This window comes from Xiphias gladius, chromosome 1, assembly GCF_016859285.1.
Source record: "Xiphias gladius isolate SHS-SW01 ecotype Sanya breed wild chromosome 1, ASM1685928v1, whole genome shotgun sequence".
Lineage (NCBI taxonomy): Eukaryota > Metazoa > Chordata > Actinopteri > Istiophoriformes > Xiphiidae > Xiphias > Xiphias gladius.
In genome coordinates this window covers 3,616,501-3,628,611 of record NC_053400.1, presented here as the reverse complement: position 1 = coordinate 3,628,611, position 12,111 = coordinate 3,616,501, and the positions used below count along the sequence as shown (strand labels likewise).

At 40.7% G+C, this 12,111-nt stretch overlaps 1 protein-coding gene across 2 annotated transcripts; it reads left to right on the top strand.

Annotated features, from left to right (window-relative positions):
- The first annotated feature begins 1,670 nt into the window (after positions 1 to 1,670).
- lins1 (lines homolog 1) lies at positions 1,671 to 11,579 on the top strand. Of its 2 annotated transcripts, none has more exons than XM_040120011.1 (6): positions 1,671 to 2,067; positions 2,181 to 2,270; positions 4,479 to 4,611; positions 6,305 to 6,898; positions 8,031 to 8,214; positions 10,723 to 11,579. In XM_040120011.1, the coding sequence occupies exons 1-6, from the start codon at positions 1,720 to 1,722 to the stop codon at positions 11,573 to 11,575; spliced, it is 2,202 nt and encodes a 733-aa protein (XP_039975945.1). In that variant the 5' UTR covers positions 1,671 to 1,719; the 3' UTR covers positions 11,576 to 11,579. The 2 variants fall into 2 exon arrangements, with proteins under 2 accessions (XP_039975945.1, XP_039975085.1); XM_040119151.1 differs by having other exon boundaries at positions 8,028 to 8,214.
- The last annotated feature ends 532 nt before the right edge of the window (positions 11,580 to 12,111 follow it).

Sequence of the window (12,111 nt, the reverse complement as noted above, 5' to 3'; positions counted from 1 at the left end):
ATTACTCTTGTTTAAATAGCTGATTATCAAAAGTATCAACACTTCTGGGAAAATAACCCTATTTAATGCCCATGTAGTGTAAATTTGACGTGGAATTATTCTTCTCCAAGAAAGTGACAGTTTAAGAGGAATTTATATTACTACATCTGATGTTTCTATTTACCACATGGGACAGTTATGAGAGAGGTTACTGCTTTTATGTTGAAACCCCTTAATATGGGCAGATTATAAATGGTGGCTCATGCATCACAGAGCTGGTTTCCATCTGTTATGGGACTAACGGCTTGTTTGTCTTCTCTTAAGTAGCTGTGACGCTGGATTAATTGGAGGATAGAGTAGTCATCCTCTCCTAAAGATATAACACTGCCATGGCCAGCACCTAGTCTTTGGTGTGCATTCTCCAGTCAACTCTTGCTGATTCACTGACTAGGTTGTGACCTAAAATAAATCTTTTCCTTTTCTTTTCTTTTTTGTCCCCCTGATGAACGAAGATTATTTTCCTCTAAGATATTTTTGGCACCTCAGAACACATCTACATAATCCACTGATGGCCAGATATACTGAAGTATGCATTTGACTTAATCTCGGGGAATATTTAAATACCTGTAAAGCAATCCCAAATGAGTTATCAATCCAGAACACACAGTTTTCTCTGGCAGATGTAAACCGCAGTTATCCACCATTGCAATAAGTGAAATGCTAAATGAAAAAGAAAAAAATGCAACAATTATCTTCAAAAGACTATTTATATGACAAATGGTGACTGAGAACTTCAGACTGCCTTTTATTCCATGCTCCCAAAGCAAAAGGTTTTGGTCTGACATCCACAGCTAGATTTTGTTGGAAGCTAGATGTCATTCCAATGATATTCTGCAGGATGAATCACGTAGGAACGGCTCGCTTAACTGCATCATACATGTGGGTCAATACCGCAACCTGCGAGTCGCTCTTTTCCTACATGAATCATCGAATTTCTTCAGAAGCTAAAATATCCCTTGGAAATGTGAAAGTAAAGAAACAAGAAAAAAAATATCATTGACCTCTTAAATATTGAATCTATCGGGCTACAACAGAATTTAAATGAGAAATTTTTATAAATGGCATGTGCTCCTTTTTTGTTTGATATTATTTTTATTTCATTTGCCTCAACTACGTCTTTATGACATAAATATTTAATGACGTGGACCCCCGTGTTGATGGTTCTGTCTGAAAGTTGCCAAATTGTGAAGAATTCCTGCTGACGAATGTTTATATCAAAATAAAAGCCTTACTGAGAAAGTTTTAACGTCCTCGTCGTCCCGACCCACTATAATGTAGGGCCCGCAGAAGTGAAAATAAATTTGCTCGTTTAGCAAAACTTGCACGTTATGTAATGTAAGATGCCATAAGAAGCCAATAAGAATATACAGTATATAGGCTAGAGATGATCTCTAACACAATTAGCTGCTGCTATAGGCCCCGAAGCTGTCAAAACAGCTACTGGACAAGTTGAGCGTCAGTCCGTGTTAATTATAATGATTCAGATGATCACATAGTCATGGATATCTCGTCCGAGAGAATGTTACGAGCTGAAATTTGTTTTATTTTGAAGGCTGAGGTTGCATACATCCGGTCTCAATTCGTCACTTCTAGTTGGCTTGACTTAGCTTGTCGACCCAGTTGTTGTAGTGCTGCTTCCGCGTGTGTCACGTGGCAGGTCTACACGGAAGAGGTAACATCATGGAGCGCACGGCGAGCTGCAGAGAGCGACCCTCCGTGACCGAGTGCTTTGACTGTCTGACAGATGCGTACAGATGTTTTCTGATGGGCTCATGTCCTAGCCAAGACGCCGCTGATGTGGCGGGTGTGATATTTTCTGGGGTGTGTGGACTGGTGCCCGGGGAGAACAGAGAGTGTGCTCCTGCAGAGGACTGCCATGAAAACAGTTGGGAGCTGACCTGCATCAGTGTGACTCTGGTGGAGAAGATGACCTGCCTGATTTCTCAGAGCCAACCTCCTGAAGTCACGGCGTACTGTGCTGAGATCCTTGGGGTGCTGTTTCAGGACATGGATCTCATTTCACAACTTGTGAGTCCCACACTCCCCTCAGGCTGAGTAAAAGCACGAATTCATTTTGACACAATAAATGCATTTATTGTGTCAAAATTACAGTGACATCTAAAAAGCCCACTATTCAACAGGTCCGTCAATTCCAGACTGAGGACCAGATTATCTCTCATCTAGCTGCAAAGAGTGTCTCAACATGTGTTGTCTATCATCTCCACAAATCTGTGAGTAGCCTACTCAGGACTGTAGACAGTTTATCTATTTTTGTTTTAAACTGCTTTACTGATAAACTTTCTCTGACCACATTGATTTAGCAGCTGGTTCGTCGTATTTGCTTTCAAACTTTGTTGAAACCACCCAATTGTAACACATTTTAAATTCTAGATTCTGAAGGTTTCCAAAGATACTAAGTTTGTCAGACTGAATTTGTGATCTGATCTTCATCTAATTCACAAGTATAGACGAAAACAATGTGCTAAAGCTAATAACACAGAAACAAATCCAATCTTCGGTCTTTACACACACATTAAATGTTCACAGTGCTGGTGGGGAAAAAAAGTCAGTGAACCCTTGGATTTAATAACTGGTCCAACCTCCTTTGGCAGCAATAGCCACAAATAAGAGCTTCCAGTAGCTGTGGATCAGACCTGCACAATGTTCAGGAGGAATTTTGGACCATTCTTCCTCACAGAACTACTTCAGCTCAGCCATATTCTTAGGATGGCTGGTGTGAACGGCTTCCTCCGTGATGTCCAGCCACCTTCCCGGTTCAAATGATTTGTGTATGGTAGACTCAAAAACAGAGATGTTAACGTTTTCAAACCTTTCCTTTGAGCCTGGGGTTCACAACCTTTTGCAATTTAAGGCCCACTTCTGATTGTCAAAAAAGTCCAAGGATCGCCTTCCCAAATAAATGAGAAAAAAAACACAACATGACAAAAGGGGAGAAAAAATAAACTGGGCTGAAAACTTGTTGTGTGGCTGTCAAATGTAATGACCTAAATAAATGATCTGCTTACCTCAGTGAGACACATGGGCTTGCTTCTGGACAATAATGAGATCAAATCGTGGTGGGATTGGTGCTATCAAATAAGTAGGGCGGTTTTACACAAAATTTGCCATCAGTGAAATGCTCAGCAAGAGGGGAGTGCTGCTCTTCCAAAGATGTGTGCACTTCTTTTCTCAGATCAAAAAGGCAAATAAGCACACGTCCTCTTGAAAGCTACCATACTTCACCGTGGTACAAGAGCTGCAAATCATCTGCCTCAAGTCTTTCACAGGGAGCAGCAAAACACCTTGAGGCTAATGCCTTTTTCTCAATATAGTTAACATTTTTTAAAGCCATGTTCATGACTTCATGCAGTTGAAGTAACCATCAAGGCAGCGCGTTACATTATCTGCCATTGTTCTTATGAGAAGCTCCTTGCAAAACCGTGGATTCTCGTGAAGATTGCTGTCCCTACAGTATCTTACAAAACTTAACAATAAAGCAGCATTGCTAATGTTAGTCGACTTTTCCAGCTCTATGGCAAAGTATGGGCTTGCCTTTATTCTGTCCACAAATCGGCATTTGATGTCATCACTGATGTCAACAGTTCTTCTTGTCATGGTGTCGCTTGAGAGTGGTATTGACTGAATTTTGGTTGCAGCTGGGTCATATTTCCTCACCACACACTTTGGAGCTTTTGCTGGCGCAGGCTTGTCTGCCACATCACTGTTATGTTTCAGGAATCTATACATTTTGTGTCAATGCATCTGAGTATGTCATGTGTCATGATTGGCATGGTGATATTCAAATGTAACTGGTCATTGAAATTATGCATGTTAATTTGACTTTTTTTAATTTATGTGAATTCTTGAGCACATTTAGATACAACGATAACTAGCTTAGTAAATTACAAAAAAAAGTTTAATTTTAATCGAAATATTTGGCAGTACGGCTGCCTCTGTGGCCCACTAGATGGCACTCTGAAGCCTACCGCTGTAGGAGGCCCACGCTGTAGACGGTTCTCAACCCACTGGTTGAGAATGGCTGGCCTAAAGTAAAGGTGGAGAGAACTGCAGTTGTAGTGACTGCTTTTTACCCCAATGGCCACAAGAGGCAACAATGATCCCATTACATACTCAAAAACAAATGTCGACAAGCGACACAAAGGGGAGATTTATGCTCTATAACAAATGTTTCAAACAGTATTTTTTGGTTTAGCAATGGAAAAGACTTTAAGGATGAGGGCTAACTTGGTTTTGCATAAGTACGTATGGTTAACCGCCCCACCTCTGTTAAAGAGCAGTGCACAGGCACTTCGTGGTGTTTCTGTGGGAGCTTCCGGGACTGTCTCCCACACAGTGGATGAGGCAGTCTCCAACAGGGGTGACATATTGTACTATTGTTCCAACATTATATGTGTATAATGTATACTTTCATTTCTTAGGCTACGGTAAGTCCTGTCTGGCAGCAGAAGTGTGTGCAGGCATTTAACAGCTCACCCCCCGGTACTGAATTGGATGCCTGTCTGTGGTCACTGACTGAAGTCTTAAAAAGACTTATTAAAGCAGCTCATCAAGGTAAAACCACTTAGTTTTGTGCATTCACTATGGGCAGAGGCTGTCTTTCATTTAATTTAGATCTGAGTGACAGCCAAACCCTGCTGATGATGGAACCCATGACAAGCTTGTTGGTCACAGCTGAATATCATGTTCATCAGCCAGTAGAAGCTCAGATATTCTGTTTTTTGTTTTCCTGATTTAGGAGTTTGCTTTGCATTCTTTGCTATCACTCAAAACTAGTATGTCAGTCGCTTCAAACATATGTTTTTTCATTTTTCTGCTGTAGTTTTTTTGTTACTTATTGATTAATTTTTAAGTGTCAAAACCAGTATGTCTTTGCAGACGTATAATTGCGGTTGGAGCACAGAGGGTCAGATACCTCCTAAAATATGAAATCCAGAAATTTGCCCCACCCCAATATTTGTAATATTACAAATATTGGGGTGTATATATTTAAAAAAAGACTTGTCATTAGATCCCACCAAAAGCTTTAACTTAATTTTTTCCCCTAAATGTTCATCTGTTAAACTTACTACAAAACACACTGAATATGTGGTGCTCACTGAACTCTGCGGACTTTGACAGATATGTGTGCATCTAAATAGGAGGCTGAGGTACGTATATCTTTCAAGAAAGGTCTCTTCCATTTAAGATAATACAAACCATGTAGAAATCATATGATTTCTTTCCTGCTCACAGAAAGAAATCAGCAGCCCATAAGACTCTTTCAGATTTATGAAAGAGTCTTATGGGTTGCTAAGAAAATTTCCTTCCATCCAATGAGTTAATATTTTCAACATTGTCCTTGTAACAATTTGTTTGGAGCTGTTCATTCTCTCAAAAGTCCCAAGTTCTGGGAGGAAGCAATGCTGACTCCTAGTATGAAGGCCTTCGAATAGGACTAGTTTATGGCCTGAGTCGTTTTATTTAATGATTAGTTTGTAACGGCAAGAGCAAACTAAAAAAGAAGATGATTTCAGTTATCCATATATTCTGAATTCTCCAGAACCTTTATTTGAAAGGCTACAGGTATTGTAAATGGCTAACAATAAGTGGTCAGCAGTTAAAGGCCGTTGTTGGTTTTGTTTGAAGTCCTATATTAAGGATTTACAAATCAGCAGCTACATTAAATGTCACTATATGGTGGGGAAATCAAATACAGATTCAAATGTATGGCTACAGCTAATTATTATTTACATTAACAGTTAATCTGTTGATTAGGAAAAACCAACATAAAGTGTCTTAGTAAGGTGTTAGGCCACCACAAGCCACCAAAACAATTTCAATTTGCCTTGGCATTGATTCTCTAAGTCTCTGGAACTCTGCTGGAGGGATGAACACCATTCTTCCAAAAGATATTCCCTCAGTTCTTGTTTTGACGATTGTGTTGGAGGGTGCTGTCTACCACGTTGATCCAAAATCTGCCGTAGTTTTTCAACTGGGTTGTGATCTGGTGACCGCGAAGGCCATAGCATATGATTCTCATCATTTTCATACTAATTGAACCATTCAGTGACCCCTCATTCTCTCCACTCATTTTTCAGGTTTTTCCTCCAATTTGTCACCTGTCTGTAGTTTACAATGTTAAAGAACAGAGAAAAAGCAAAACAACCAACATGAAGGCCAGAATAAAGCAACCCAGGTTTCTTGCAGTGTGATCTTTGTTGTATTGTTGTATCTAATGTCTCATTTTTTGTGTTTCTTCCATCAGAGATCATTGGGAAACTTCTGGCAGCTTTTGACTCCAGCCTAAGTGCGTTATGTTCAAAGTTTCTCCCTGATGAGAGAAAAGAGGTAGCAAAGTGTTTGGTGGATTTTACCAGCAGCAAACACTGGGAAACAACATTCTGCCTCCTGCTGGACCTGCTTGAGGCACTGACTGCATCCAGTTTGATATGTGGAGCTGGTCTGAAGTGTCAGAGATTGACCCACATTCACTCCTCAGCACTCCTGACTACGGTCAGCTTCTCCTCAGAGTATTTTATCAAAAAGCGAGCACTGCTGCTTCTGAAGAGAGCTGTGCTTCAGAAGACTGGAGAGGACTGGGCTTTAGGAGAAGTGCTGTCCACTGGGCTGAAGTATGAGTACTTCGGCTCTGATATGAACATGCTTTCTCAGACTGTGTTATCAGCAGTGGTTGCTAATTGGTTGCAGAGTGTTCAAGTGGAGTCTGCCTCTTTCTTTGGGGGAACCAGACTTGTCCAAGGTGATGAAGGTCAGAAACCGGACTCTGTGATACTGAGAGCTGTCAGCCTGCTTCTTCTCAAGTCCATGGAGCTTCACATACAAACAACTGGTACAACAGGTGAGAATCCATACTGAAACACAACACACACATCCAGTATATACTGAATATGTTTTTTGTTGCTGGGCTAACGTCACATGAGAACAGTATGAAGAATTGGTAGTTGATAGCAATGAGTTTGAAGTGAACTTTAAACTAATGTAAAGTGTCAGGACATTTTGATTAAAGCATCATTAGTTGATTCTTTTTTTGGCTACTTGGTGCAGTTCAACAATCTGTAAACAAAATACTGACATATTGTATTATCATCTTATAAAGGTGATATGTGAACTGAGTTGGCAAAAAGTTCCCTGTTTACACACCCAACAGACAAAGAGCAAAATACAGGGTACACAGAGCAACATTAGCATTCATTAGTTGTGTTTGTGTCTACCTAATGAATGTCAGCCCAGTATTCACTGTCCTTTTAGCTCTGGTTGCCCAGCACCAAAAAAACAGCACACTGACAAGGTTAGAGACTGGCTGGAGAACATAAGGGAGCATTTAGCAGCTAAAGAGCCAGATATTTTTCTCAAGAGTAGGTATAGACCCAAAGCAGAGCCGAAATGGAGGGAATATTGGTCTTACATTCATAAGGTGGACAGAAACTTGACTAAAAAATAATGATAAGGTTGCTCTGCGACTGCTGGATGTGTAAATAATCAACTGCTTGCAAACAAATTTGCCTTATCAGCTTAAAGGTGACGATATGTCAGTGTTGTGTTCTCAGCTTGTTTCCACTGCCCCCAAGTGCCAAAAAAATCAGTTATTGAAGGTTAAAAGTTTTCTGTAGATTCTGGTAATTATGATCTGTAATCTTGGTAGTTTGTCTTTTCAAACACTTGTATTGTTAAGGAGAATAGAGGACCCTAGCACAGCTGCTTTTACTTTAGGTAAGTATTTATGCCTTCACTTCTGGATTGTTTGATGATAGCGCAGGATGTGCAGTTTTCAAAACAACATATCAATGGGAGTCTGTCCAGACACAGTAACAGCAACACATGACATCACCAGTGTCTTTATGAGTCCGTAATGTAGCAGGAAGATGAATTTTTCACACCCTGTATTACAGCCTTTCCACAGTAGGGGGCAGTCCTCACACATATGAGTTGTATGGCTATGCTCATATCCTCCCTGTCTCCTCTCACAGCAGGGGCGGACAGTGCCATAGACGTTTATGGGTATTTAGAGAGGCTGTGGGGCTTCTTGAGGCGGTGCAGTGTCCAGCTGATGGAAGTCACACACCTGTGCTGCTGGGTCAGCCTGCTGTTTGGAGAACAGGACGATGACATGATGGAGGCAGCCAAAGCCTCGCTCTCCATATTCCTCCATCACAGGTACACGTGTGTGTCATTTATATTTATCAACATGACATCCAAACAAAGTTAATAGGAAAAAGTGTTTGGCTGTTACAGATATCTGAAGGCTGATATTAATTTTACCATTTAGTATCTTGAGAGATACCCACAAGGTAAAGACATAAAATACTCTGCTTTGGATAGTAATTTGTCTCTGTTATGGGTTTTCCACCAAAATGTTCGGTAACCTCATTAAAAATTACATCTACTCATTTTTCCATTTCCCGCTGAGAATAAATGAATATGCAAATATTCATTTCAAAAGTTTTACTGCTGATCTACATGTCTCCTACTTCACATAAAAATCCATTCTCAGTGAATGTGTTTTGTAATGTTTTAAGTTTCCACATCACTCTTTTGTAAGTTGTGTATTGGATCACAGCTGGCTAAAAACTTGTGATGTCACAAAACATGCTCATAAGTACGTGTGTTAAATTCAGGTTTAAAGATGAGCATATAGAAACTTCCCCCTTCAGCGGATGAATGTGAAGACAGTCTTCAAGTTTCCAACTCGGCGCATTTTTCATCCTGCACAGTGAAGGTCAAACATCTAAGTGAAATAATAAGTAAAAGACATTTTTTGAGTGGAGAGGGACTTGAAATGTAACCATATTTATGTTAAGAGTTATTTCTCATTGTGGTGGAAAATCCTTTCAAATAGTGCTTACACATTTACACATCCTAAGATACTACAGCCAAGTGCAGAGGGAAAGTGAAGAGTAAGTTTACACTCACCGAGCACATTAAGAACACTATACTAATACTGGGCAGGGCCTCCCTTTGCTGTCAAAACAGCCTCAGTTCTTTATGGCCTGGATTCCACAAGATGTTGGAAACAGTCCTTTGAGATTCTGGTCCATGTGTCAATGATTGCATTACATCACTTCTGCAGGTTTGTCAGCTGCACATTCATTCTGGTTTATCACATCCCAAACAAGTTCTGTTGGATTCAGATCTGGTGACTAGGGAGGCCACTTAAGTTCACTGAACTCATTGTCATGTTCATGAAACCAGTTTTAGCGCCTTTTTGCTTTGTGACATGATGCATTATCATGCTGGAAGTAGCCATTAGAAGATGGTAAATTGTGCCCATAAAGGGATGCACATGGTCAGCAACAATACTCAGACAGGTTGTGGAATTCAAACAATGATTGATTGGTATTAAGGGGCCCAAAGTGCCAAGAAAACATTCCCCACACCATCACACCACCACCACCAGCCTGGAGTGTTGACACAAAGCAGGCTGGGTCCATGGATTCATGCTGTTGACGCCAAATTCTGATCCTACCATCTGCTGCCTCAGCAGAAATCCAAATATATCAGACCAGACTCAGATTTCTGTTCTTGGCTGACAGGAGTGAAACCTGACGTGATCATCTACTGTTGTAGCCCATCTGCCTCCAGGTTCGTCATGTTGTGCATTCTGAGATGCTGGTCAGCTCACCACAGCTGTAAAGAGTGGTTATCTGAGTTACCGCAGCTTTCTGTCAGTTCCAACCAGTCAGGCCATTCTCCTCCAACCTCTCTCATCAACAAGGTGTTTCCGTTCGCAGAACCGCCACTCACTGGATGTTTTTTGTTATTGGCACCACTCTGATTAAACTCAAGAGACTAATAGGCTAATAAATAATATTTTGTGTGGATCTTATAAATGTCTATGTGACTTCCTGTATATACTAGTTACACTGCTTAAAACTTGAGCGGATCTTTATGTCTCCTCCCCCAAATGAAGCCTGCTGCTCTCATCCACTTTCCACTTTCTATTAGCTCATGTGGGTGCAAAGCTTCTCTGTCGCTGATCATGTCAATAGAATGTAATGCATACACTCCTATCTGATTCGGGGACACAGAATGAAGGACTGAAAATAGACTGCATCAATTTTCTTTGTCTCATTTTTTTACTAAAAACTTGTACATGTAATAGCTTTAATAAAATGTCAGCAGAAAAAGATCTGACAAACACCTGTACTCGTATCTACAGTGGAATTGGTCAGTCACATTTAAGGCAGATTTTCATTGGAACCAAACACTGTAACAGGTGACTGCACTCATTAATGGTTCGATCCCATTAGCTTGCCATTCAACAAAATTGCCCTGTAGAGTGTCAGAACTGCAGATTGTCCTTTTTCAGGGCTGAATCCAGTTCTGCAGTTCTGACCTGGGTAATAAATAAATATTGAGCAACATGAAACAAACTATAAATAGTGTATGAGAGCAATGCTGCAGTTTATAGTTTGTTAGAGCAAACAGGGTGATGAAAACACATGACAATACTTGCAAACACACTTGGTCAAGTGGAACAAAGGTGAATCCCGGAGCTGGCAGGAGATCACACTAAAACAGGACACACACTCTTGAATTTGTCCATCCTGTAGGCTTCAACAGACGTGAATGGTAGATGGAGAAAATATTCATAAGACAGAATGTGGGGGGGCAGCTGTCATGTTTTCAAAATGAGCTAACTGAACTGCTTGTCTCTCCCTGCAGACTGTGTTCTGGGTTGGATGACTTCACTGTGTTGGAGGCAGCTTGTGCGTCTGGCTGCAACCCTCACTGCCACTTCATGCTTCTGCTTCAGAGCGTCTCCTTCGATCACAGCATCCTCCTTGACTTCCTCATATCCACTGAAACCTGCTTTCTGGAGTACTTTGTGCGGTACCTCAAGTACCTCAGAGCTGACTGGCAAGGTTTCACTGCAGCATGTGAAAGAGTCAGCACATCAGACTATAAGGAGTCACTTACTTGCCCATGTGATGTTGATATGTCTGCACTGACATATAAAGGTGAGCCAGATCAAGTTGAACTCAGCTCCTGTGTCCAGCCCACAGGTGTTATTCCACCAATGGAAAGGATTGGTGTGGTTGCTGGGCTTCGCCTTGTAGAGTACGATAGTTCTGATGAATCAAATCCAGAGGACATTGTGATCTCTGAGGATGAACCAGCGGCATCTTTATATGAGAAAAGGGGATGTACTGCCTTGGATGTGAAACAGGAGACTAGTGGACAACCAGTATTCACCGGACAGCAACAATGTGAGTCATTTGACTCAGCAGGATCACTGAGTGAACCTAACTCCACACTTGAAAGAAGAACAGAAGGGCTTTCACTGCCAGTATTACAGAGTAAGCAAAAACCATGTACTAACATGGCACCTCTGTCAGGGCAGGTGACCCGTGAAACATTAGCCAGAGCAGTCCTCTGTTTGTCAGAGCTCAGAGAGGTGGTGACAAGGCTCCAGACAAAGAAACTTTTTCCATACAATCCTTCTTCACTCTTAAAGCTCTTAGGACAAGTTGAGAACTTTTCCCATCAATCACATCTGTCACAGTTCAATAAATAATAAAGAGATACATGTGTTTTGTTCTGTTTTGTGAGATATTGTGGAAGCTAAATCTAACAGTCCATAGGTTTTCATAAGAGTCTGTATGTCTGTTAACGGATTTTAGGCATGCCCAGCATGTCTCTCGGCATTCCACCTGGTAAAAGCTGGGACATGCAAGTGGGTAAAGACAAGAAACAGAGATGATACCCGGATGCAAGTGTCAGACTAGATGACAGACTCAGAAACCAAATGAATAAATTAATATACTGTGTATAGAAATGGACAAATAATAGAATGGGGGAAAAAATAAAAACAATAAAAGGGGAAAACAATGGAACAAACTGACAAGGACAAATATTGCTAATACTCCTAATAGTAAACACATGAATGGTATGCCACATGTCCATAGCATAGCAGATATTTGTTAGAAGTACTCCATTTCTAATCAGATGATATTTAATTGGACATCTCATTTAAGCCTGAAATTGTAGCAAAGTTAATAGTTTTAAATAACCGTGTAACCGCTGTAAAAACTGTGTGGCAGATAATTTCCT

What these genes read in the sequence shown, in the direction of transcription:
- lins1 (XM_040119151.1), top strand. Translation starts at nt 1,720, where the DNA reads ATGGAGCGCACGGCGAGCTGCAGAGAGCGACCCTCCGTGACCGAGTGC. An exon ending in TGGATCTCATTTCACAACTT is followed by an intron (nt 2,068 to 2,180) that starts GTGAGTCCCACA and finishes ACTATTCAACAG; the next exon opens with GTCCGTCAATTCCAGACTGA. An exon ending in TCTATCATCTCCACAAATCT is followed by an intron (nt 2,271 to 4,478) that starts GTGAGTAGCCTA and finishes TTCATTTCTTAG; the next exon opens with GCTACGGTAAGTCCTGTCTG.